This window comes from Empidonax traillii, unplaced genomic scaffold, assembly GCF_003031625.1.
Source record: "Empidonax traillii isolate 1590-97213 ecotype Southwest subspecies unplaced genomic scaffold, ASM303162v1 scaffold594:size396842, whole genome shotgun sequence".
NCBI lineage: Eukaryota > Metazoa > Chordata > Aves > Passeriformes > Tyrannidae > Empidonax > Empidonax traillii.
Window position 1 is genome coordinate 302,134 of NW_020955787.1, and position 24,208 is coordinate 326,341.

At 41.7% G+C, this 24,208-nt stretch overlaps 1 protein-coding gene across 1 annotated transcript; it reads right to left on the reverse strand.

Annotated features, from left to right (window-relative positions):
* Positions 1–22,599, reverse strand: LOC114064927 (vitellogenin-2-like). Its single transcript, XM_027898397.1, has 35 exons — positions 22,557–22,599; positions 22,177–22,197; positions 21,841–21,992; positions 19,822–20,073; positions 19,511–19,672; positions 19,234–19,382; positions 18,677–18,827; positions 18,414–18,571; positions 18,168–18,333; positions 17,554–17,679; positions 16,335–16,553; positions 15,706–15,923; positions 15,495–15,592; positions 14,971–15,095; positions 14,240–14,341; positions 13,533–13,652; positions 13,235–13,424; positions 12,485–12,578; positions 11,545–11,730; positions 11,201–11,345; positions 10,197–10,422; positions 9,936–10,111; positions 9,331–9,675; positions 9,035–9,082; positions 8,797–8,886; positions 7,094–7,306; positions 6,859–7,001; positions 5,753–5,891; positions 4,875–5,010; positions 3,475–3,661; positions 2,108–2,196; positions 1,533–1,630; positions 1,297–1,456; positions 463–624; positions 1–318 (listed from the first exon to the last, which is right to left on the reverse strand). Exons 1-35 carry the CDS (start codon positions 22,594–22,596, stop codon positions 203–205), a joined length of 5,202 nt encoding a protein of 1,733 aa, XP_027754198.1. The 5' UTR covers positions 22,597–22,599; the 3' UTR covers positions 1–202.
* Positions 22,600–24,208: the final 1,609 nt, after the last annotated feature.

The window sequence follows — 24,208 nt, forward strand, 5'->3', positions numbered from 1 at the left end:
GGAGCGTGTTTACAGAGCAGCTGTTTATTGAAAGGTCACACCCGGCGAACCGTGTCCAGGGTTGTTTTCAAGATCTCGAGAAGAACCGGAGCAGAGCGATGTCCCGCAGGGGACGGGGCCGACCCCCGGCCGCCCGAGCTAGCCGTGCCCGCGGGCGGCCGGGCCAACACGACCCCCCCGAGGAGCGCGTCCGTGCGGGGGCTCAGGCCGGGCACGGCTGGTGCTGGCAGGAACACGCCGTGTGAGCAGGCACCGAGCTCACCAGGTCCTCGGATTTCTGGCCTGGCCTAATCTGCCTTTCCAGGCTGGGAGCAGAGTCTGTAAACGAGAAAGGAGGAAGAAGAAGTCAGCCCGGGGGGTTGGTTACACATCGAGGTACTCCTGTGTTAGTGCGGTGAACCTCACAGCTTTTTACAGACTCACGGTCGCACATTATGGCTGTGTTGCTCACAGTAGACTCACCGGCTGGTACGCAGTGGAAACCCACGGAGATGGGAACAGTCCCGGTTGCTGAACAGCCTTCCACACATCGAAGGACTGGCTCCACAGAGAAGCATTTTGCTGCCGTCTTCTCAAATCCAACTGGCTTCTCAATTTTGACAAATTTGTGCTGCAGCTTACAAGCTACAAAACATGAGTTCTCATAAAGCACCTACAGAGTTTAGATAAATAACTCTGTGCACTTAATTTGTAGAATTAGCAACAACTAAGGCCAGTGGATGAATAAAGTGACACAAGCTACATGAAACTAATCTGACTGAAGTCAATCTTCTGTCAAAGGCTTAGGCTGTGAGAAAATGGGGTTCATGGGGCACAGCTGCAATGATAGAGGCTTGCTACAGATGGGATCAAGATGGGAAACAGATGTCCAAATCCAAAAAGATACATTTGGAAACCTTGGTCAATTGATGCTCAGCTTTACCCAAACTATGACAGCACTTCATTTTAGGGCTGTAGTGGCTCCTAGACATCCATATATCTACTTCTGCACTGTCAACAGTCAAACTACCTACTTTTCCATACTAAGTTAGCATCTTAGGGAGTTTTAAGGTGAACACACAAACTTGAAGTAACTACACAGTACATAAGGTGTTGATAGAAAAATAAAACAAAACCAGAACTTGCAGTGAACTACTAAACTCAGGAAAAAGAGGGTTTTTTGCTTTTTTTTTAGTCTGGGGCCACTAATCACAGAAATAGAAAAAATAATTGTGCTACAATTAATATAAACCACCTATTCATGGGACAACTTAATTAATTGAAGACAATGACATTAACATATGTTAGACTCAGTACCTCCAGCACACGGGTCTTCTGAGATGATCCAAGACTGACCAAAACTCACTGCATCCTTTGCTAAATATCCACTGGGCATCTGATATTCTCTTTCCTTTTCAGCATCATATTTTCCACAAATGCCGCAGGTTTTTCCAGCCATCCAGAAAGCAACCTGAATCTTTGTGGAATAAAGTGCACATAAAGGTTTTTCTCCTAAAAGTAAAATCACCACTGAAAATAATTTTTAAAATTACCTTAAGTCTATGGCCATCATAATATAGTTTTTCTATGCCATAATCTGGGGCTTTTAGTGCCAGTCCGTCCTCTTCACTGCTGATTAGTATGCTTGCATCTGCAACAAAAAAGGAAAGTAAGATTCCTTCTAAAACGAAGTTACTCTTTCAGGACCCAACTCGAACCTTTTGTTAATTTCCTGGGGACATAATGCAGGCTCTGATGTATCTTGAAATAGATGGGGGGAATGAGAAAGACTACTGCTCTCTGCCCTGGAAAAAGCTGAAGCCCATTGACAAGGGTGGCTGTGTCAAGGGACACCTAGGTGCTTGTTCTGGGCGTCTCTGGGATCAGCAAAACATCCCACAGGCCTGCATTTTTTGGTTTGTGCAAAGATGCACAGGATCAGCATCTCTTTCTTTGCTCATTTTTCTTACCATCCCATATGAAAGCTTGCATGAAGGTATGTTAAATCCATCTAATTGCTTCTCAAATTAATACGATCTGTATCTTGACAGGTGCTTGTAGGATCCCATCCTCTTCTTATTCAAAAGACCAGAAAAGATTAAAGAAAACATAAAGATGAATCTCTTACCAGAATTAGATGTGTATGGAACATCTCTTGGGGTTTGGACACCATTAATCTTCAGCTGGATTCCATTGGAAACATACATGTCAACCTCACTTCAAATAAAGGAAATTAGTGTAAACAAATGCTTCTCCTTTGCCCGACTCAGCTCACAGTTTCCCATTCTGGTAGAAACAACACTGCAGTATGCTCACATCATTATGGCATGAATAACCTGTTACCTTTTAGGAAGAAGATTGAGAGCACCCAGGAAAGCATGCCAGTAAGAGTGCTCATGGTACACCTTTCCCTGGCTTTACTCATCTCTGTGTCTGCTTGAGACCAGAGTTCAGGCAGGAAGACATCAGGATGCAGGACCTTTGCTTTGGAACAGTAATTGCTATTACATTCACATAAATTGAAGGTGCTTTACATTTCAAAGGAAGGTTGGATTCCCTAGGGGGGGTTCACTTGCAGCCTGAATAGTCTGTGTATTGTATTTTCTTCAGAGCAGTGTTTGCTCTAATGAACAAATATGAAGCTCAAGCACGTCACAAGCTCATCCAGCAAACAGTTGTGTGAAAAGATCAGGAATACTTCAATGACTGAATGGTCCAGGAATGTCTTTATCACAAAAGATACAGTCTCTAAAACAAGCACCCTCGTGTTCTTCCACAAAACAGATACAGGGAATACTAATTTGTTTCTCTAACATTATGGCACAATTAGGCACACAATTTTCAGAAATTAATAATAACTTGTAATGAAATCTTCCAGATCAAAGTCTATTTATGCACTTTGAAGAACACTCCCTACAATGATTTTGGTATGCATAATCCCATACAATTTAGAGGTGCTTGCTCAAGAATGAAACAAAGTGTGTTTTAAAGTAATTTCAAACAGATTAGAACATTATGCACCAACCAAGGGATGACCTAAGAGAGTGCCTCTAATCTGGGATAAGTAATAGCCTTTTTAGTTATGTCCACTTCTCAACAACTCTGCTGAAATGAGTATGGGTTTTAATTTGCTCTAATTATTAGCTTAGAGTAAAAGGCCAGACTAAATGACTGCTATAGTCCCTTTTGGATTTATAGTTTATGTGTCTACTTAATCACTAAGAACTGAAATGAGATGGATAAATTCTAACAAATTAATGAAGAATTCGGGGCAGTAAAGATTGTAGGTTACTGTGAACCTCAGATATGTTTCAGAAGCACTTTTAAAAGACAGAGTCCCAAATCCCAGTTGACACTGCTAGATACCTTTGCATTGAAGTCAGTAATTTTTGCATGAGTCTTGTGCTAGCGCCAATCTGCCCTACCAATTTGATCTTCATGTTTGTAGCACATCCAACTTGACATCTGTGTTTTATTAAGTTTGCAATTACTTACTGGCTGGCGAGTCTGACATTTATTGCTGTAAGGTCAGCAGACTCTTCAAGTCTTTTCATCATCACCAGGAATTTTAGCTCTGGACTACAGTCCTGCACCAAGATGTGGTAGCAATTTGCGGGCATTGAATAGTTAAATTCAACACCATTGAAGGTTGTGATCGTATTTTGGAAAACTGAACAGTGAGCTGAAAAAAATCCAGAAAAAATTAAGCCTTCTATGATTTATATAAAGCAGGTATTCTATTTTAAATTTATTATGAATTAATTAAAAAAAGACCATTTTTTGGTTCTACCCATTCCCACACAAAAGTGAATTGATTCTGTAAGATGAACTATTAGATTTGTAGTAATACAAAAGTAAAACTTTGCTCATCCCCAAGCAGCAGCACAATACACTCATGACTCAATCACTGTGTGAGATAAACGATGCTCACAGCTGGTGCAACTCGTTTGGCTTTTCTAACTTCATTGTAGTCAAAAGAATTTCTCAAAGGTTGATAACAACCCAGATATCATTAACATTAGAGAAAGTTCACTATAGTGCTGATACCTTTATTGAGTCATAACCAGGATTAGAAATAGTTAGAAGGAGGGGAGGCAAAAATACCACACTACACTTTCGCTTTTTCACTATCATGGTATTTTGTTGAAAATCCTAACAGCTCTTATCCTACCAGATTAGAAATTATTTTAATTTTAATTGATAGAGATTAGTTTTGGTGTTTTCCAAATAAATATCATAGAATCATAGAATGGCTTGTGCTGGAAGGGACCTTAAAAGATTATCTAGTTCCAACCTACCTGCTGTGAACACGGACACCATTCAGTATGCAATGGTATGATATTGCCCCACTGATTCCAAGCAAGATGTGAGTATTTATTACAGAATTACATAAAACTTTTCTTTTTAAAATTTACCCTAAATATAATGTGATTAGCTCTTAATGCAGCATTAATCAAACAATAATCCCTTCATAATCAAAGCACAGGATTTGAAATTAATGGGTATAATTTTGAAGCTGGTTTAGCTTCTACATAACAGTGCTAATCAAACAGAGCCCCCCAAATCAGAGATCACTTAAATGTCCCTCTCACAAAAGTTGTAATGTTTTTCCTTCATGAACAATCTCTGCAGTGAAACTGAAACAGATGCATTTGTGAATGGATGTATTTGGAATCACTATTTGGCATGGAACTGAATGTCTAATCTTCCTAATATAAGTCTCCTTTTCTTTACATATTTGCAGCCTCACTGATTTTCATACGGATGCTTTATTTCTATCTGACGTCCAAATAATTTTTTAAGTGAATGTAAAATAATTTCAAGTTACATCAAAAGTACAAATCACGTTTACAAACTCTGCAAAGCCATGCATGTGCAGATAATTGCTTGCTGACCTTTAAAACTTTCAATGATTGAAAGTGTTGCTTGGGAGAAGGTATTCCAGTCAGAGGATGATAGTGTTGAAACTGATGTACCTGGACGTGAAGGGAATGGCAGGGGAAGCGTGATTGCTCTGTCGTAAATCGTGAGCTGAAAATCAGTCAGAAAACAAACATGAATGCAAATCCAAAATACAGTGTAGAGATGAGATAGCATTTTCCTCTAATGTTCCAAGAGGACTGTGCTGACTGAAATTTCAGCTAACATCTGGATTTAGGTCAGAAAAAGAAATCAAGTCCTCTATCAACCACATGACACAGTTCTACAGTGTAACACATCTACAACCTGTAGAAATGCAGTGCTATAAATGAATTTGGATAGTCACCAATTTGCAGCTTTTTGGTAGCTGTAAACCTCATTTTCTCGCAATCTGAACAGTTGGCTTACCTGAGATGCACTCAGGTAAGTGCATCTTACCAGATGTATTTGGTAATACATCTTTGCCTATGCATCAAGCACTGTTATTTGGCCATCAAGCTTCTCTACAGCCTGGTTTTACTATCTTTCCAGGACACAGCAAAACCTACCATCTTTCTGAAGGTTTGGAGAGGAGTGGTCTTTTTAATGTTATTGTTAGTGTGCTGTCAATCATGATGGTTGTTTTTGTAACCTGTTTCTTATTTCATATGTTTGCATGCTACATGAGAAAGACAAATGTGTTGCAAGGTATTTTCATAGCAAAACCAATTGCGTGAATATAATGTGTTGTGGTGGCAGCTTCTTAATAGTTCAATAATTTTTTTAAAAAAATCAACAGGTTAAAAAAATCTATTAACCATCCATTTCATAAGTACTGATGGCTCCAGGATAAAAGAGAGTGGAAAATAGTTACCTCTGGCAGCTTAAAAACAACATCAAAGGTTCTTGGAGATGTCAAAGCCATAACCAAGGTTGCCTGGTGAGAGGGACCAAGCTGTTGCCTTAGGGAATACCCAAGCACATATGCAGCTCCTGGAAGAAATGAGTAGAACCTGAAAAAAAAAAGGAAGTAAATAATTAAAACAATAATCTGAATTTGAATTTTGAAAAAAGTAGTTATTATTTGTTCACATTAAGATACCCCCATAAAGCAATATGTATTCTGTGTTGGACGTGTTTTGTGTCAGGGTTTGGTGATTCATGATGTTGTGTATGAAAGGAGGGGCAGGAAAATTTATTTGTTAATGGGTGAATAAGATCTCAAGAGACTGGATAATAAATAAGAATCAAAGGATGGCAAACTTGTTTTAAACACATTCAGAGTTAAAAATAGGCACCAATTATGTAAAAACTAAAATACTAACATGCTAAAAATATTAAATTAGTATTTAATATTAATATATCAGTCCTGCAGTGGTAACTTTAAGTACTATGAAAAAAATTAAGCTTCAGTGTGGATCTATATGTTATTGCAAGCAAACACATGAATGAATACAAAGAATTCATGAATACGACAAATACTATATGTATATGGAGACACATGTACTGAAAATGTACAGTTTTCTTACAGTAAGTATCATGCAATATTTGCTGTTTAGTGTGCATAAGCCTTATAGGAAATATTTGTATCACCTGCTTCAGAAGCCAGAGGCCAGGAAATTACTCTCCCTGTACACTCAATAAGAAGCTGACCCCTTCAGAGAACCGAGGTCAGGCTTCTGCTCTAAGCCTCCATCAATCAGGAAACATCAGGAGACCAATCTCCTAATTCAGTCGCTTTAAATTAGAAGTCTACAATAGATTAGGTGAATCTCATCATCTCAAGTGGTTTTCATGCAAACTAAAATGCACTCTGCTTTGGGGGAATGAATACACAGAAAAATCAGACATACGTAATCTGATTTTTTACTATCCTACTGATTAAGGGGAATTTTTCCAGCTTGAAAATTGCAGAACTGAAGCTGTAATTATATGGAGTATTGACATGTGAATTTTTCAAAAACTGAAGTAAAATCTCACCATCTTGCAGTTGTTTGGACTATTGAAGGTACTGTTAGCCACTCCAGCTTCATCTGCATAGCTGGATAAGCAGCAAATTGCCCTGTTGCAATCTGAGCAGCAATCTGGTAGTCTTGGCAATCTTTACCCCATTTAAGAGAACCCTAGTAGAGGGGAATATACATATTTTTGCATAAAACATAGTAAGATCATTAAATTTCTTTTACATTTGAGCTGATCATTATTTTAAACTTACTGATACTTTTCGGTAATTTATTACTGAAGCATCAGCACAGAGTTTCCATCTGCTTGGTCCTGTAATGCTTGAAACAAACACCTGTATTCTTGATCTCTGGGATTGTGTATCAGTGTACAGGACAACCTGTAATCCTGTTGGCTGCTCATTTCTGTGGATGGCACGAAGGACTGCGGCCAGTATCGGTGGCTTGCTGTCTCCCAGGAATTTAGGCTTCAGTCAGTAGAGGAAATAGAGGCCGAAGACAAAGTATTAGTATTACTATATTAAAACCACAGTTAAAGAGTATTTGCTAAGGAAATGTTTCATTCAAAAAGCCTTTTTATGTGAAGTATAGGACAGCATCATAGATCATTGCTCAGTCTATTTAGTTCATATGTAGTTTTGCCACAGTCTTTTGAGGGAGAGGTGTCATGACCTATGTAAGTAATACAGTTTGAGAATTTTTTTTTCTAAAGTAATTTGGTGTAAGAAAAAGAAGTATGGTACTGTATAAAGAACCAATGTTCCCCAGCTGAGCACTGCTCTCTTACCAACCCGTGGTTTAGCTAATAGACTTTTTGATAAAATTAGTTTAACCACCTGTTAAAAACCATGATAACTTTTATTGTCAGAGGGATCTGTTCAGTGCAGTGCAAAGTGTGCTACTTGCAGAAGGAACAGCACAGGGCCCTGTTCAACGTTGAACCCTTGTGCCCAGCAGTAGCACCTGCTCCAGCTATGAGTGTCCTACCCGAGTGCTGGGGACAGAACCCTCACCTAGCCTTGGGGGAGCTGCAGGTGGAATTTACCGTGAGGCAGCAGGTCCTCCCTGAGCTGCCAGTTGGAGTGACAGAGACACACAAAAGGATTAGGTGAGCTGGAGAAGGCTTAGGAGGAAATGGGAAAAGAACAAGGCGATGGCTGAGAAACAGTTCAGAGAAGTAGTATATGGTGAAAAGATGGTCGAGGGAGGGGAATTTAAGCTGCAGGGAAATGAGTTGGGGAGAAGGTAGATCTGGTTGCCTTTTATTCCACAAGCTACTTCCACTAACAACTGGGAGCTGCTTGTGCAGAAGGGATGCCTCAGCAAAGAAAGGCTTATTGTTTTATAGGCATGTAAGTCATTGTCTGAAATCTGTGAAATTTTTCTTTGTTGAAATCTGTTCCAGATTCCATTACTTCTTACAGAGGGACTAGGCACTGTTAACTATGTACCATGCATGCATTCCCAAATAAACACCTGGATTGCTCTCAGAGTTGGAGCCTTGATGCAAAGTCAAGGTCTTTTCAAAGGCCTTTTATAGTCCTGCTAACATGAACAGAAGGATTCTGCAATGAAGACGTAATAAATAAAAAAGTGGCAGAGTCATCTCCTGAACTTTTACAGAAAGATATACAAGAAAAATATACCTGAAACCAGTTTCTGATCAAGTCCGTCAGCACTTCTGAAGTGTTCTCATTGTTAAGTAAATTATTTACTGAGTAATACAAATTTCAACATATGCAGCAATACATTGCAGTTTCATTTAAAAATGTATTCTGGAGTGAATATTAAAAAACATTCAGTGACTATCCAATGTGCTCACCTTTATGAAACAAGAAGCATTTAGTTTCTTTCTATATACCTAATATGCTAAATCACCATATTTTTCTTGTTCTGTTATAATAATAACTGGAAATGCAAGGTAGTTGTTTTGATTTGTTGCAGATTAAGGTGCTACCTGAGACATGGCTCTAGAGATGCCTTCATCACTAGCTGCTGAAGAAGAGGAAGAGCTGATGCTGCTGTTCAGGATTTCCCTTCCTTGGTCCTGCAAAAGCAGAGAATCACCTTGAAACAGGTTACCTACCACTGGAAGTTGTTGCAGCATCAATTTATCATATTTTTATTCTCAGAGAAGTAGGGTATAATTGCAGCAAAGCTGTAGACCCTGCTCCCCCTATATGCAATAAATGTACCTGTTCATCTGCTGGTTTAAACCGAAACTGGTAAACAGGGAGGCTTACCTGTGAAAATAGTATGTAAGAAGATCTAAGAGAAAACAAAGAGCTAGCTTTTGATAAATTCATTAAAAATTCAGTATTGAGCATGGAAAAAAGCAAAACAAAATTAAATTTTAAAAATATTTTACACTTAAGTGCTTCAAAGAACCAGAGTTCCTCTTTCTTTGGTTCATGTTCTATGAACACAAATTCCTGATTTACAAAAACAATCACTACAAGAAGTATAATAATTTCCAGCCAGGGTGAATTACCTGTTGTTTGGAATATTCACTGTCCCCACTGCAGTGCCTGTCCCCAGAGTGGTCTTCTTGGCTGCTGCTGCATACTTTACTGCTAGCAGAGCTGACACTGCTGCTGCCACTTCTCCTACCACAGCTGCTCTTGCTGCTGCTCTTGCTGCTATGCTTCTTCCCAGATTGCCTTATTTTGTCTTTCTTGTGATCATTTCCAGGCTCCTCACCATCAGCAGAGGAAGCAGCAGGAGAAGAGGATGAACTGGAGAGGTGGGGTGCACTGATCTCTGCCCAGAGGCCTGTATCTGCAGTCTTGTAATCTCTGTTAATCCGTTTTGTGCGGCGACGTGTTTTATTTGCAGCCTCCAAAAACAGTTGAAAGCATTATGAATTTATAGCTTGTTTTGTAACATTTCTCTGGCTGTCAGATAAGTTACTCATCATAGGCTTTCAAGGAAATAGAGCTTCCTGTCCCCACACACTGCAGAAGCTGTACCAAAGCTCACCTACACCCATTTCTCCCAGCCCAAATCCTTGCTTTCCTGGGCCATTTTTTCCACAGTGGAAACCCTTGGCTTCATTTATAGGAAATGTTTCCTTCTCTGATGCTCAAAGCCTCTTACCGTGAACACATTTTCAATGCCCAGAATCTTCTTCAGTTTAGCTTTAATGTCCTCATATGGAGATATCTTTTCCTCTTCCTTCGACCCTGAGCTTGCTACATCAATTATTTTTGAAGCTGCTTTGGATCCTGCTTGAATCTCCAGCTCTATTTTGTCAATATCAACATCTGTATGAACTAAAGTCAAAACATTTACATTTCAGGGTTGCAGTGCTTCAGCATCGTTCACCAAGACTGACAGAAAATCTTGTTGTGACTATACCTGGCTTCAGAGTTATTTTGGCTTCAAGTTCTCCAATCAATTTGTGCAGATAGGTATTTCTTAAGAAAGCAGAATTTTGTGACTTCAGGCTGAGGCAAGTAGAACATCCCAAACTTTCAAATTTTCTACAGAACGTGTGTGTGTAAAATCTTCCTACACTGTGGCGATGTGCCTCTTCTGAACCTTGCTGGTCTCCTTTTGATATCACACTAGGAATACTGCTTTGCTGCATTAAACAAAAATATGACAGATAAAGTTATTTTCCACCAAAAAAAAATTTGTCCCAGCTCTTAAAATCTTTCCTCCAGTTCATGAAGAGAATAATGACAGTTCTGCTTAAGTACAGAAGGACTGCATAAAATTAGAGGTCCAAGCACTGGAAGCAGTAAGGTTTCCTGCAAAATGCTCCGTGGAAGAGGACAGCTCTCCTGCCTACCTTTTTCCCAGCAGTGTTTCACAAACACACTTCCCAATGAGAATCTGCAGGGCTCTTTGGAGGGGCTGTCTCTACCTGTTTCAGGCTTCTAGCCTTCCTGTTACAAGCCAGTGTAGCCTTCCCATGCCAGCCTCAGAAGCTGAAGAGCACGAGAGAATGTGCTTCTGCAATCCACTGTAGGTATTATCTCAGGATTTGGGAAGAAAAAATCTATATCCTTCCCAAGAATCATATTTTTCATATTGCTCTGACTCAGGGAAAAAAAGGGATATTGTACAAAGGATGTGAATTTCACACACCCTCCACATGACTGTAAAGAAAGAGGAATATATGCTGTCAAAGCCCCCTGTCTGCGTGCAATGAGGAGAGTGAGCGGACTGCGAATGATCACGTCTTGAACCCATTGGGTCTTAGACTTGATTTGGGAAATGTCAGTCCCCTGCTGAATTTCACCATTCCTGTGTCTGTGATCTGGTTAGCCAGCTCCTGTGTTAGGTGTGCCCAGTCCTTCCGAGGAGCTGCCTGTTCTCTGCCTGTCTGCAGTACAGATGGTGAGAGGCCTCCTTACCTTCCAGCTACCAGGTCTGGAAGATCTTTCTCGTGACTGAAATGGTTGGTCAGAGATTCTTGGTACTTCTCCTTTCGGGAGAAGCTGGGATTTTTTTTCAGAATCTCCTTCCTGCAGGTTCCTTGAAATAGCATAAACTTCACTCCTGTGGATAAATGGCCCATAAGTAACACCTTCTGACTTTGCTTACCCGTCTTTGCTGGTGCAAGAAAGACAGTACCAAGCTTTATGTGGCTGCCAAGGTATGGCAAACCTTAATGAGGAGTTGTATGCTTGTGATTTTGTAACAGGGAGCTTACAATCAATAATACAGAGCAAATCAAATGCAGCGAGCTCTTCTGTACCTCACAGCTGCGAGCTCAGCCTCCTGACGACAAGGAAGGGTTTCAATCTTCAAATTTTTTTCTTTCATATTTATCCTGGCATCAAATTTCATTGTAGTGTTGGCACTGAACTCTACATGAAATTCCAGACCACTCTGAAAGTACTGAGTATTAATCCCCATCATTGCAATCATATGAAAATATGCCCTGGAAGAGTGGGAATAAAACCAGGCATAATTACAGATTAATATGCACATCTTTAACTTTGAAATGCAAAATTACATTTTCATGCTGTTCTGTTTGTTGTAATAGCCAGTACTGATGGATGAAGAGATTTATCGCAACAGGATAAGAAAAAAGCTGAAGTGTCACTGGAATAGGTGAAAGGATTTATCTGAATAAGCTAACATGGACCCTCTGACTGCATTGTCACTGATATGTTGCTTGAAGACAAGCTAATGCCAGAATCTTGTAGCTTGAAATTGTGCCTATTTTTTTATTATCATCACTATTATTATTATCATTATTACTATTATCACTATTAGTACTGTTGCTTTTGCAGATCCAGAAGAATTTACCTTTTTCCCCTGAAATCCTTCTGGCTTGTGCCAGGGGGTGATACAATCCTATGCTGAAATTGTAGAAAACTGCTCATATGTAAGCAAATATATTTTCACAGCTTAGTAGCTTTAGTCACTGAACAGGTGAAAAGGTGAGCATTTTTAGCAATGACAGAACAGCACAGTATCCTGTGGGATACAATGCACACTGCTATGTTTGCAGGGTTGTAAAGCATCAGAGGGTTGTGTTGCTTTCCCACAGCTTAACTGTTCTGGACTAGCATAGCTGTCCCAAATCTGGTATAAATAGGACCCCTCTATAATAACATGGGATCACATATGTACTTCAAATATAAATATAAATACTCGTGTGTGTATGTGAAAATATATGTAATTTTTACTTTGGTCTGATGTCGCCATGAAGATACATCTTGGTTTCCAACAACTGTGTAGGTCTAAAATTGTCAGATAATGGTGGTGACATCTGTATATCCACTGCAAAAGACAGACAGGAAATATATGAACAGAGAATCATAAAATCATAGAATATGTTGAGTTGGAAGGGACCTATCAGGATCAAATCCAACTCCTGGCCCTGCACAGGACACCCCAAAAATCACACCATGTGCCTGAGAGCTTTGCCCAAATGCTTCTTGAACTCAGACAGGCTTGGGGCTGTGACCACTTCTCTGGGGAGCCTGTTCAGTGCCCGACAACCCTCTGGGTGAGAAACCTTTTTCTTCACCGTCCTCGTGACCCTCCTTTGGACGCTTTCTAATAGCGTAATGTCTTTTTTATATTGTGGTGCTGGAAACTGCTCACACTACTCCAGGTGATGGTGCACCAGAAACAACAAGTGCTGGAGATACAATGTTTTCAATAGGTGTAGTAGTTAACACATTGGCAGTGCTTTTACGTTTTGAAATGCTTTACAGGATTATTTAAAGGTTACTAATCCAAACCATAGTTACACAAAGATGTCTCAGGTGAAATACGCTAGTTACTTCTCAAACCCTTTGGAAGTAGCTGATCATTAATGTTTCCATATTACAAGGGTATTTTTCAAGATTATAGAGGGATTTAATTTCAGCAGAGGGATTAGACCCACAGTTATTGTGGGGAAACTGCTCTGTCTGATGTCCCAAGCTCACCATCGGCCGCAGTGTGGGCCACTGTGGCCCCGCACAACCCGAGCTCCAGTGGCACACCGACCACTGTGGGGACAATGTGCCGCAGCTCGCCCACCATTGCTGGCAGGGTCCATCGTCCTGAAATGCCTCTCTGGATCTCTTCCACAACTTTTTTTACCACTGGCTGCCAGTCTGATGATCCAGTTAGATGCTGAAAACAGAAAAAAATCCAGTGTAGTTTAGGTAAGTAGGTAAGACGAGGCATGGAAGGGAAATTATTTGGCAATGCAGACAAAGAAGACAACACCCTTCTCAGTACCATCATGATCTGTTGAATGGCATCTTTGTCAATATCAACAAAGGCGATCTCTTGGCCCAATACTTTGATATAAGCAGACACCAGAGGGTCTTCAGGAGGCAGTTCTTTCCATCCCAGGAACTGTGATGTTACAGAGAGAAGGGGAGAAAGGGAAGAAGAAAATTTCACTTATAATAATGTGTCAGCAAAGAGTTGATCCCATCCAAAGGAGGCAAAACATGGTTCCTTAGCCAGAAGACTAAGAGACACCTTGCAAGTCTGAATCAAAGTAAACCTTTTGTTGCATAACTGATTTCAGAGTGAGTTTCTCCATGTAAGGATGAGGGAAGGCTTGGTAATTTCTGCTGCTATAAGTAGTAGGTGACACCCAAGGACTCACGAAGAAACGTCATCTTCAATAATAATTTTAAAAGAGAAGAGCAACCACTTAGTGTGTTTAACATACACTTTAACACATTCTGGCTCCCAGCATCTTCATCATCTTTTGTACTGTACATTAAGAGCTGACACATGTTGAGTGAAAAGGTGGTGTCTATTGACAGCGAAAGTACAATGTAAGTGCATATTCCCGTGACCGAACAGGATGACTAACTCCTTTCATACTGAAACATCAAAGGGTTGGCTTGGTGGGTGGGTGGGTGATGCAACCCTGGTGCTGGCAGGAGTCAACTATTGCAAACAGATCAGAAGAGTGTGCAAAGACATACCGTTTTACCAAGCTTCTTCAGTGTCTTGTATGCATCATACTCAGCAAAGGGAATATTCTGCTTCCTGATGAGCTTGGCTAGGCTTTGTGACCGGAGAGCCATCTGTAAGCACAGAGTCAGGTGTCACTGCCCAAGTATAAGAGAGTTCAAGAAAACCATTATACCTAGTATTACACTCACTGAGGCTATGCTAAAGACATGCTGCGCGAAGCCATTGCGTTATAGGGCCATGTCCACCTGGGAGATGACTGCAGGCTATGGCTGCAGATGCTGAGGACGTGCTGAGCAAGCCAGCTTTGAATTAGTCAGAGGGGATAATTTTAGGGCAGCATGGAGCTCAGCCCAGGTTACAAAGCTTGCCCAAGAAGCTGAGTAAATGTCTGAATGCTGTTGCATGGAGCTTTGTGCTGCCCTGGCTGCACTGCTGGCTGAAATTTAATTTCAACTGCTATTTCCCTGTACTTATGCAAAATACCCTAGATCCCATGTGACTTTAGGTGGGCAGATAAATGTTCTGCTGCATAAGCTTTCCTCTACTCCTAGATTTTCATGTCTATGCTGGATTTGTTCATTGATGAATATGTGTGTCAAGACACCCAAATAAAAAAAGATGTGTACGTAAAATCATAATCATTATCTAAATTTTCTCTTCCACATCCACCCTCACAGCCAGTGATGGATTTAAACACTACATCACAGTCTAAAGCTGGCTCTTTTAACGCAATACTTACCTCGATAATATCTGTTGCAGTATTTGCGTAATATCCTCTTACTTTTGTGATTATATCAGATGGAAACATGGTGCTGGGACTGTTCATTAGATATAACCTCCAAATGGCACCAGCCTGATATTCAGCTATCACAGGGATAAAAAGCAGCAGGGATTTTTGTTAAAGTCTCCGATGTGTCTGGTACAACCACCTCAGGTACATGTTGTAGTAGATTACAAGGGGTTCTGTCAGAATTCAGTCCCACAGGTCCTCACATTTTCAACCTTAAGAGGAGAACTTTACTCTAGGGAAAAGTCAACACAACTCCAGGGACTGAGGAGGGATGCCTAAATGCATATGCAGGCACCACTTTTGCCAGCAGATATCAAAGAGTTGTGAAACACTCTCAGGGAATTTTTCATGTTAGGATGGCCTTATGCACTAAACTCACAGCCCATGACTGGACGTTGGATGAAAATCACAGCACACAATATAGGCACTTGGCTATGTAAGCAGAAGGAGTGCACAGGGCACCCGATACTCACAGGAATAATCACCAACGTGAATGACCTTGCTGTAACGATAGCTCAGCCTGTCAAGTCTGGGGCTCAGGAGTTTAATGGCAATGTTGCAAGCAGAAGATCTGAGTAATAGAGTTCAAATCATGTGAAGAGAGTTGGCTGTGACAAATACTTAGAAAACTGCAAGAAAAACATCATCATTTGCTGCTAAAAATGTACTTCTTCCTCTACTTACAGTTTAAAGAGCTGTGGGATCCTGCCTGCTGCCAAAGCCTTCATGTGTGAATATGTGAAACTGGTTACTTGCAGGCTTGGCTCTGTCAGCAGAGAGTTGGCCATAGCTGCTACCGTTGGAAGAGCAGGCTTAGTTTCAAAAAGGACAACACAAGCCACCATTCGAACATTAGGAGCAAGCGTATTGTCCATGAAGACCTGGAGGGTGATCTCCCTTACCTAGAAGAAGATACAACCTGTGAGTAGCTCATAACTGCCCAGCGAGCAGTGTTTCCTAAACAGTGCATATGTGCTCTGCAGTGAATGGAAAACAGAACCCTAAAGAGAGACTTGAGCATGGGATCTGTCACTGAAAATGAAGATATCACTGGATGCACAGTGAACAGGGCCGGCAGAAACAGCCATTAGGAATGGGCCCAGTGCTGCAGTAACTAAAGCAAATTCTTTCCCAGAATATCAGCAAGAATGGGGTGATGTTAGGAATTTGCACTGTGGGCAAGAAGAAGACCATTAACTGAGAAACCTGCCCAGAGGTGCTAATATTACTTGATGGTTTTATTATTCCTGAATCACTAAGCAAACCCAATCCATACCCTTTAAGACATTTGTTTAAATAATAATTTCAGTTACTTTTGCGGGGTCTTTTCTGGCAATTTTTCTCAAGGCCAACACGGCATCAGCATGGATTCTGCTCGGCAACGAAACTGCAGCTGAAGAAAATGTTGGCAAAAACTTCAGGATGCGTTTGATACTGGCTGGCTCTCCTGCATTGCCAATGGCTTTCAGGGCCAAGGACATGTCTTTGGCATTAGCTTTGCTGGTGGCTTCAGTAGCAAGGTCATGAAGTGGCTGAAAAGAGCAGAGTGTGTTAATCTTACCAGGTAATGATCTTGTAATAGTGCATAATGTGCACTGCCATAGCAAGCAAAGCAGCTACTGCCACAAACCCCAAAATAAAGCTGTATTGCTCCCAGGAAAAATCCCACCATCACAATCAGAATGCCAAACATGGACCACACAAATAAACTTGGTTTTCTCCTTAAACAGGGTTGCAATCGATTTTGAATTGTGCCTGAGTGTAGGAGGTAGTCCCAGGTGGATGCCTGCAGCAGAGAGTCTGTTGCAAGTTCAAAGGCAGTGCTGAGCTACTGCCACATTCAGCCGTTTCCTGAAGCACCTCTGCCAGCCCTGCCAAATTGCACTTGTATATTTTTCACTTCCTAAAGTAATAACAAGTTTACTTAAACAGTTTTGCTGTTCTGAGAAGAGAAATTACCCTTCTAGTGGCTTGGCTTTATTTCACCCTCTCGGAAGATTTAAACACGTCAAAAACTAGCAGGCCGTCTTAATGCTGTGGTCCTCCTGAGCAAGGAGCCAGAGCTGCATAGTCCAAGGACAATGTCCTGAATATTTCTGATGGTGATATACAATTATGTGACAGGGCCTCTTTGAAAGCCCTAACCTATGACATATCCAGAGCTTTGCTTATGTTCACCCTTTACTGCCTTTTGAGTACATCTTTTAGTATACTCTACCTAATGTAAAGGTAGAATCATACTTATTTTGCTTTAATCCTCACTTTGTCATACCTAAACAGTTTCAGACTGTTTACAGGATCCGTTTTCTCCTAGGCTTCTACAGTTACGTTTGAAATTCTGAACTGCTAAGACCTGGTCTTTCAAAGGCACCAGGTCGGTGTTTCATTCTCTCTTTGAAATTTTGCAGGCAATCACAGCTAAGTGAGGCATGCAAACTGTCAGTCACCTAACTGCCAGCATTGTGAGAGCTAAATTAGAGGCATTTTTAAAATTTCTTCACCTTTTATGAATAAGAAATGAGAGTCACCTACCTGAAGAAGATGATTTGGGCATAGTAAAGTCTGAGCGCAGTATTTGTTTACCATGCTACCATATCCCAGGTAAACAATTATCTGATGCACCAGTACTTTCTGGATTTGGGGACAGGTCAGAAAAGTCTGCAGAACAAAGACGTATCATTTTTACTGTTTCTAGTAGTTAGAGCTGGTATTTAGCAAAAATTTCATTTGTCAAGTAGATACAATTCATTAGTGCTTTTTCTAAATGGTTTCAGAAGCTAAATCAAATACTAGACACTTAGCTACAAGAAAATAAATAGACTTGCCCCAGTTATGATGTTTACACTTCAGATATTGGTTACATGATATTACTTTCCTGACTTTGTATTTTATTTTATTTTTGGTAAAAAGAATCAACATCAGTTTTCTTAGAATCTCTGAGTTTAAGCATCAAATATAATTAAAAAACTTTTGGCAACAAGTGTTTGGAAACATTTTCTGAAACATTCCCCATTTTTGTTAATACCTTGCATTTTACAAATTTAGAATAAAATACGTTGCATATTTCTCTCTCTCTTATAATCCTATGAATTCAACTTTAAAAAGGAGTGAGAGGGGAAATAAAAGGAAGAACGCTCTGTACTCACTGAGGCAACTTCCAGGGTTTGCTTGTTTGGTGTAACGAAATGGAAGGCGAGAGGGAGAGTCGCAGCTGCTTCCCAGGTGTTCAGCTTCTTGTCATGAATTTTTTGCTTCAGGAATCTGAACGTGTCAGTAGCTCCAGCAGCACAGATGGCGCTCAGGAACCAGGGCCTGCCAGGGAGAGGAGGATTAATTAGCTCCATTGCCCAGTATGTCTCTGATCAGAATTCTTGGCTGAAGGCAATAGTTACCTGTAGGAAAGTTCGTTGACAAACTGCAGCCACAAAGACTCAATTTGTTCAAGGGTTGCTACACGAAAAAGCTGGACCATTTGTAAGAACTTGGCTGAAGCTTCTTTAGTGTCTCCTTTCTCATTATTCTGAACTAATTGCCGCAGCGTTTCTATTAACTGTGGGAAAAACAGACTAGTGGAAAGATCCATGTCTAAAATAATGATGTGATGATCTCTTAGCCTTATAAATAATGAAAGTGTGTGAAAGTAAGCCTCTAATACCTGTAAATCTGGATTTTTAATCCTTATTAGAGGGATTGGCATCTGGAGGAGTTCTCCTGAGAAATGATAACGAAGGCTCCCTTGGTTTTGCAGCTGAGTTTTTGGTGCACTGATAGGAGTCCTTCTAACGCCGACCAAAGAGAGTTCTTGTCTTCAAGGGAAAGAGGGAAATGCATCAGTGGCCTGTAATGGCACTCTATGTGTGAAGGACTTGTACACAGTTGGAGCAGACTGAGGGGTGCTCAGGCAGGACCATTGCATCACTCACAAATGGATCGTGCACTTCTCTGTTTATCCATTGCTCAGAATTATCTGGAAAAGTCATGCTACTGCAGGAGCTTCTGTGAGAGTTTCCCAAAGTCTCTGAGAGGTTGGGCAGATATTTCAGGTAGCCCAAAAAGCAGAGCAGAGCACCTGGCCGGGCATCCCAAGGGCTGTATGGTGTTTTGGCCCTTTGCAGCCACAGGGCAGATTTTTCTTGTCTCACAAATCAGCAGTAAATATGTTTTACTCAGCTCCTTCTGCTATGATATCCTAAGGACATGTCCAGTGCCTACCTTGCCTCCATGACTGCTGCCGCATTGGGTTCATTGAAGGGAGAGATCTGGTACACCTGCTCAGACGTAGCAGACATCAACGATACCCCGCTGTCATCGTACTTCATCTTGTAAGTGAACATCACTGTGCCCTTAATGTTTCTGACTTTCTAGAAGTGCAAAGAGACCCACTCAGAAATAGGAATGGGCTAATAGCACAGACTAGCCAAACTCCCCATGAGCATTAGTGCAATGTGTGACTGTTGAGCAGTGGCTCAGGGCTCCACGCTGCTCGTACCAGGGAACAGGTAGGGCAGGGGCGGATGTATGCCATTCCCGTGTTTTTCACTGCTTTCTCCTGGCAGTTCATCAGGTCCTTGCTTTTGGAAATGGTGGCCCAGTTACTCTTGCTGTCATCCTGGATAAGGTATCTGGTTTGGCAGATGCCTTCAATCCCAGCCTGCAAGTATTGATTAAACACAATGAACTTCCCACTTGAAACAACAATAAGAAAGTCTAAGAAAAGGGTCTATGAGGTGTATGTATAGGTGACTTAATCTGTAATGATAAAATGAGAATAAAAGTAAAATCAGAATGGAAAAAACAAACCTCCTGTAGTTCATACACATTTTGTGACTTTTTGATGGTTATCTGCATCATGTTCAGAATCCCTCTCACTAAGTTAGTGCACAGAATGGGACAGTCCTCAGGGGCAAAAATACTTCCAACCCTTCCTTCAGTATATTCAAACTTAAAGGCTTGGCTTAGGCATGTAGCAAAGGTTTCTGAGAGCCTCAAAGATGGAATGAAGGGATCCATGGGCCAAAAGCCATTGTGTTCCTCAAGCTTTGGTTCTCGAATCTGTGAACAAAAATAGGAAAACAATCATACTGTTAACCATCCATTTGAAATAGTGCAATAATAGGGAAACTGGGAACTTCCAATCCATGGCCAGGCACAGGCTACTTGTACAATGCCACAGGAAACAGTTGTCACCCCAGACTCCTATGCTGGGCCTAAGAAGTGTCCTTGAAAATGCAAATTTCCATGAAGGATTTCTGCAAGAAAAATAAGACTGTGTGAGCAGGATTCCAAACTTCAGCAAGTCTGGTGAAGCTTGTTGGACAAGTGAAGCACAAGCTGCCAGCAATCCATGCTGACAAGATACTCACCCCTTTTCCACAGATGATAAGAGGCAAGGCAGCCAAGCCCCTATTGCCCAATTGCCTGCCTAAACACACAGGGACTATTCTGGCTACTGCTCCAGGTCCAGCACACCCCAGAGCACCAAAACCACGGCACAGCTGATGGGGGAGCAGAGGTGACCACAGGAGCTCACACATTCTTTGGAAGCAGCTAACACCCCTTTGAGCTTATCAAGCTGTAAAGCTTCCACACAAGTCCTTGACTGCTACCTAGTGGGAAGTGTGTGCCTGCATGCACATACATATCTAGTCGTACACACATGCACACACACTTCCCACCCTTGTACATGTTCCTGCACAGAGGGAAAAGATGTTGGTTTACTGCTCTGTTCTGTTTTAGGTATATATAATCAGTGCTGCAAAGATGTCTTGCGTCTTACCACCTTTTCTCAAATTAATTCCTACTCAAAATTGTTGTCTGCAATAGCTAAAGCTGTAGCAACTTTAGTGAGTTTACACAGAGCCTGCAATTGCAGCACCATGTAAAGTTTGACAGTAGGTATTCCTTTACACTGTTTCTATAATATGTGCCCAGGATTAAAGACTGAGAAAACTCCTAGGGGCAAGTGTTAAGGGCACCTCTTATAGTTTCCTCCCCACGTGGAGCCTTCTCAGTCCTTTTTCTGTGGTCTTTTGTGCCATGCCAGTATTTTGAGCTGTTTGGTTTAATCTTTTTGATGAGTGACAGAACTTCAAGATCTGATATCATAATGGCATTGTCATCAGAATTCTTCACATTTGAATTGAAGTCTATGTGAAGAATATTAAAAGGAATATAAAGGAGACAGGTGGGTCTTTCTCATGTGATATCTAAATTCCAGTGTTGAGTTTTTCTCAGGCTATGGACCAGGTTGAAGAACATGGATATTTCATGCTTGAACGCTCATTTTCATATTCAAGTTTAGTGTTGACTTATTAAAACTATCTTAAGGACATTCTTTACAGCAGCTGCCTGCCGCATTCTTGCATGGAGGTGAACCTAAGGTAGCTTTAATCAAGGGGGCTCAGATACTGATGGCAGCAGAGCTCTGGCTCCCTCCTGCATAGGAGCAGGCTGTGAGGAAGGTTGTGGTGCTCGCTGCGGGTCCCTGTCAGTAATCCAAAATATTTTGGATACAGCTGCAAACCCCTCAGCGGTGCCCTTGGCTCTCCCTGTCACTTCTTGGGTATATAGGGTGCAGAGCTCAGTGCCCATGTCCACAGCTTTGCCCTAACTGGAGAATCATCACTGCCTGAGCAAAACCACTGGGACTGACACTGGGCTTACAGGTGTATCTCAGCAGTGGGAAGGGCCCCAAGCTTATGTGTGAGCTCTGGCATCATCTTTTTGTCAATTATTTTGTCAGCCGGGAGGTATGAACCAAGCATCTGTAACTATATGATGAGGATGAGTGGGTGGGTTCCCATAGCCATGGCAATTTACCTGGAGAAGGTGGTCGATCTGAGACACGCGGCTGATCTCCAGTTTGCCTGTCAGCCTCACCCCTGCCGTCGCCAGGCCTCTGTCAGGCAGCCCATGCATGATGACACCCTCGTAGCCATACAGATAGGTCTTGCCCATATGAAAAGCAGGCTCTATTAGGAAAAAAAAAATAACAGAAACTCCTCCTTGTCTATGACTGTTGTGTTGTTACTTGAATCACCCCAACAAAGAACTCTGAGGCTGTCACTGCCAATAAACAGGTGCAAGCAGTGGGCAAGGCAAGGCTGTAGGGGAAGGCAGAATGGGAGCTGCTGGCTGGCAGTGGGAGCCACTTACCGAGGTCCTGCTTCTGGCCCCCTGTGAGGGAGGAAAGAGAAGTATGCTTGAAAAACAAACCCATCTCTGTAGATTTTTTTCATATATTATTCATTTAGTTAGTGTGCTAATGGTTGGCAAACAACCAGTAGTGGGCTCATGAGGTACACCCCACACTCTCAGGACACCAAGCCTAGTTCACTAGCTGCTGCTTGCTTGGCTTTTCTCCTACTGCTGAGCTTAGGCACAGAAATCTAATAGTTTGTGGCTGAAGCCCTCAAAACCCCTAAAAGGGCGTCAGCAAATGAAGCTCTAAATATCCCTGGAAAGCCCCGAGGAGATGCAGTTCGCTCAGGATCACACTGTCACAGCTTGGCAGTGCTGGTAAAGCTTCAACTTACCCACGAGGGTGAGCGCCAGGGTCAGGATGAGTCCCTTCATGGTAAAAGTGACTGAAGGCCGCAGGGGAAAATCTGTGGCTTTTATAGAAGAATTATTAACAGGCACAGTGAATGTTGTTGAGTTATCAACTTCTTATCAACCAATCAAACCCTTTGAGGGAGAGGGGGTGGGGGACAAGGTGGTGAATATATTCACTGAGCCAAAACTGTCACAAATGCTGTTGTTCTCAGCAGCTGAATGCCATGAAAACCTTACCTTTTGAAATGAGTGCTTAAAAGTGTTAAAATATATTTAATTATTACCATTGTGAGACAAAAGCTGCTAATTTTCCTTATTCCCTGGAGGCACCTGATGCTGTTGCAGTCTGTGCTGACTTTGCCCAGGTTATACTGACCTGATCATAAGATACACAGCTTATCTAACTGATAGTGCCCCAGCAGGATTGTGCAAAATGTCCAGGCAGCCCTCCTGTGACACCATGCCCATGTCTGCCCTGCTGTGAATTGGACAGGCTGTTGGCACAACACTGCTCTGTGGGGACAGAGAATTCACCCAGTAACACAAACCTCCCGACATTGTCACAAAGATCATGGGTAGGTGCTGCTGACATCCACGCTTCCCTCACCTGTCTTCACCACGTGGTGGAGTCCCCTTCTCTCATCGGCAGGCATTTTCCCCATTCCTTTGGAGGCAGCCCCACAGGTCCCTCAGGCTGCTTTTGGCTCCAGAATTTGTCCTGGTCTCCAAGTTCCCCAGTACTGCCCAGTCAGGTCATGGAGCTGTGCACAGCCCAAGTAGCTGGAGCCACCCACTCTGCTCCAGCAGGAACCTGTACCGGAAAGGCTAAGGCAGCCACAGGACAGAGCAGTTCACACTGGTGCCATGTGGCTGCTGTTTGCCCACCAACCTTCTCCTCTGTGGGTGGGGCACCAAAGCTACTGTCCAACTCACTAAGGGAAGGGACTGGAGTCCGTTTCCCATCAACAGACCAGTGACTCCTATCCAAGGCAGCTTAGTTTTTGTAATGTTATATAGGTGATGGTTTTTTAATAATTGACAGTCGGGATATAACTTATAATGTCTGACAAACAGTGGATTTTACTCCTGGATCAAAGATTGCATCTGTAGGGGGAAAAAAAATAAGTTTGAAGTATAGCAAACCAACCCTCTGTGTTTTTACTGGCTCTGTATTCAGGTCCTGCTTGTTTTAACCCCTTCCCTTGTAAAACTCATAGCACATGATAGAAAACCAAACCATTTCCTAGAGAATTCTGTCATGTCTTTGGAAATTTGGTAAAGCTACTTAAAGGATTTGAGTATGCAACTACTGGCCACTGGTACTTGAAGTTCAAAAGCTAATATACTATGGCATAAGTATATGCAGCTGCACAGATTTAGTTGTTTGTGTTTTTTTTTTTTTTAAACAGCTTGTGGGCAGTGACAACTCCAGGTCAGTGGCAGTGAAAGCAGAGAGCTGCTGTGATGGCATATTAAATGCAACAATGCTTGTTTTCTTAAAGTTATAACACTGTATCACTGAAACACCCCACTACTATAACACTGACATCACAAACTGAACCCTGACACTCCTCAAAATAAGTTTTTCTTACAGGGGGCTGTACAGGCTCTGCCCAATTGCAAGGGCAGGGTT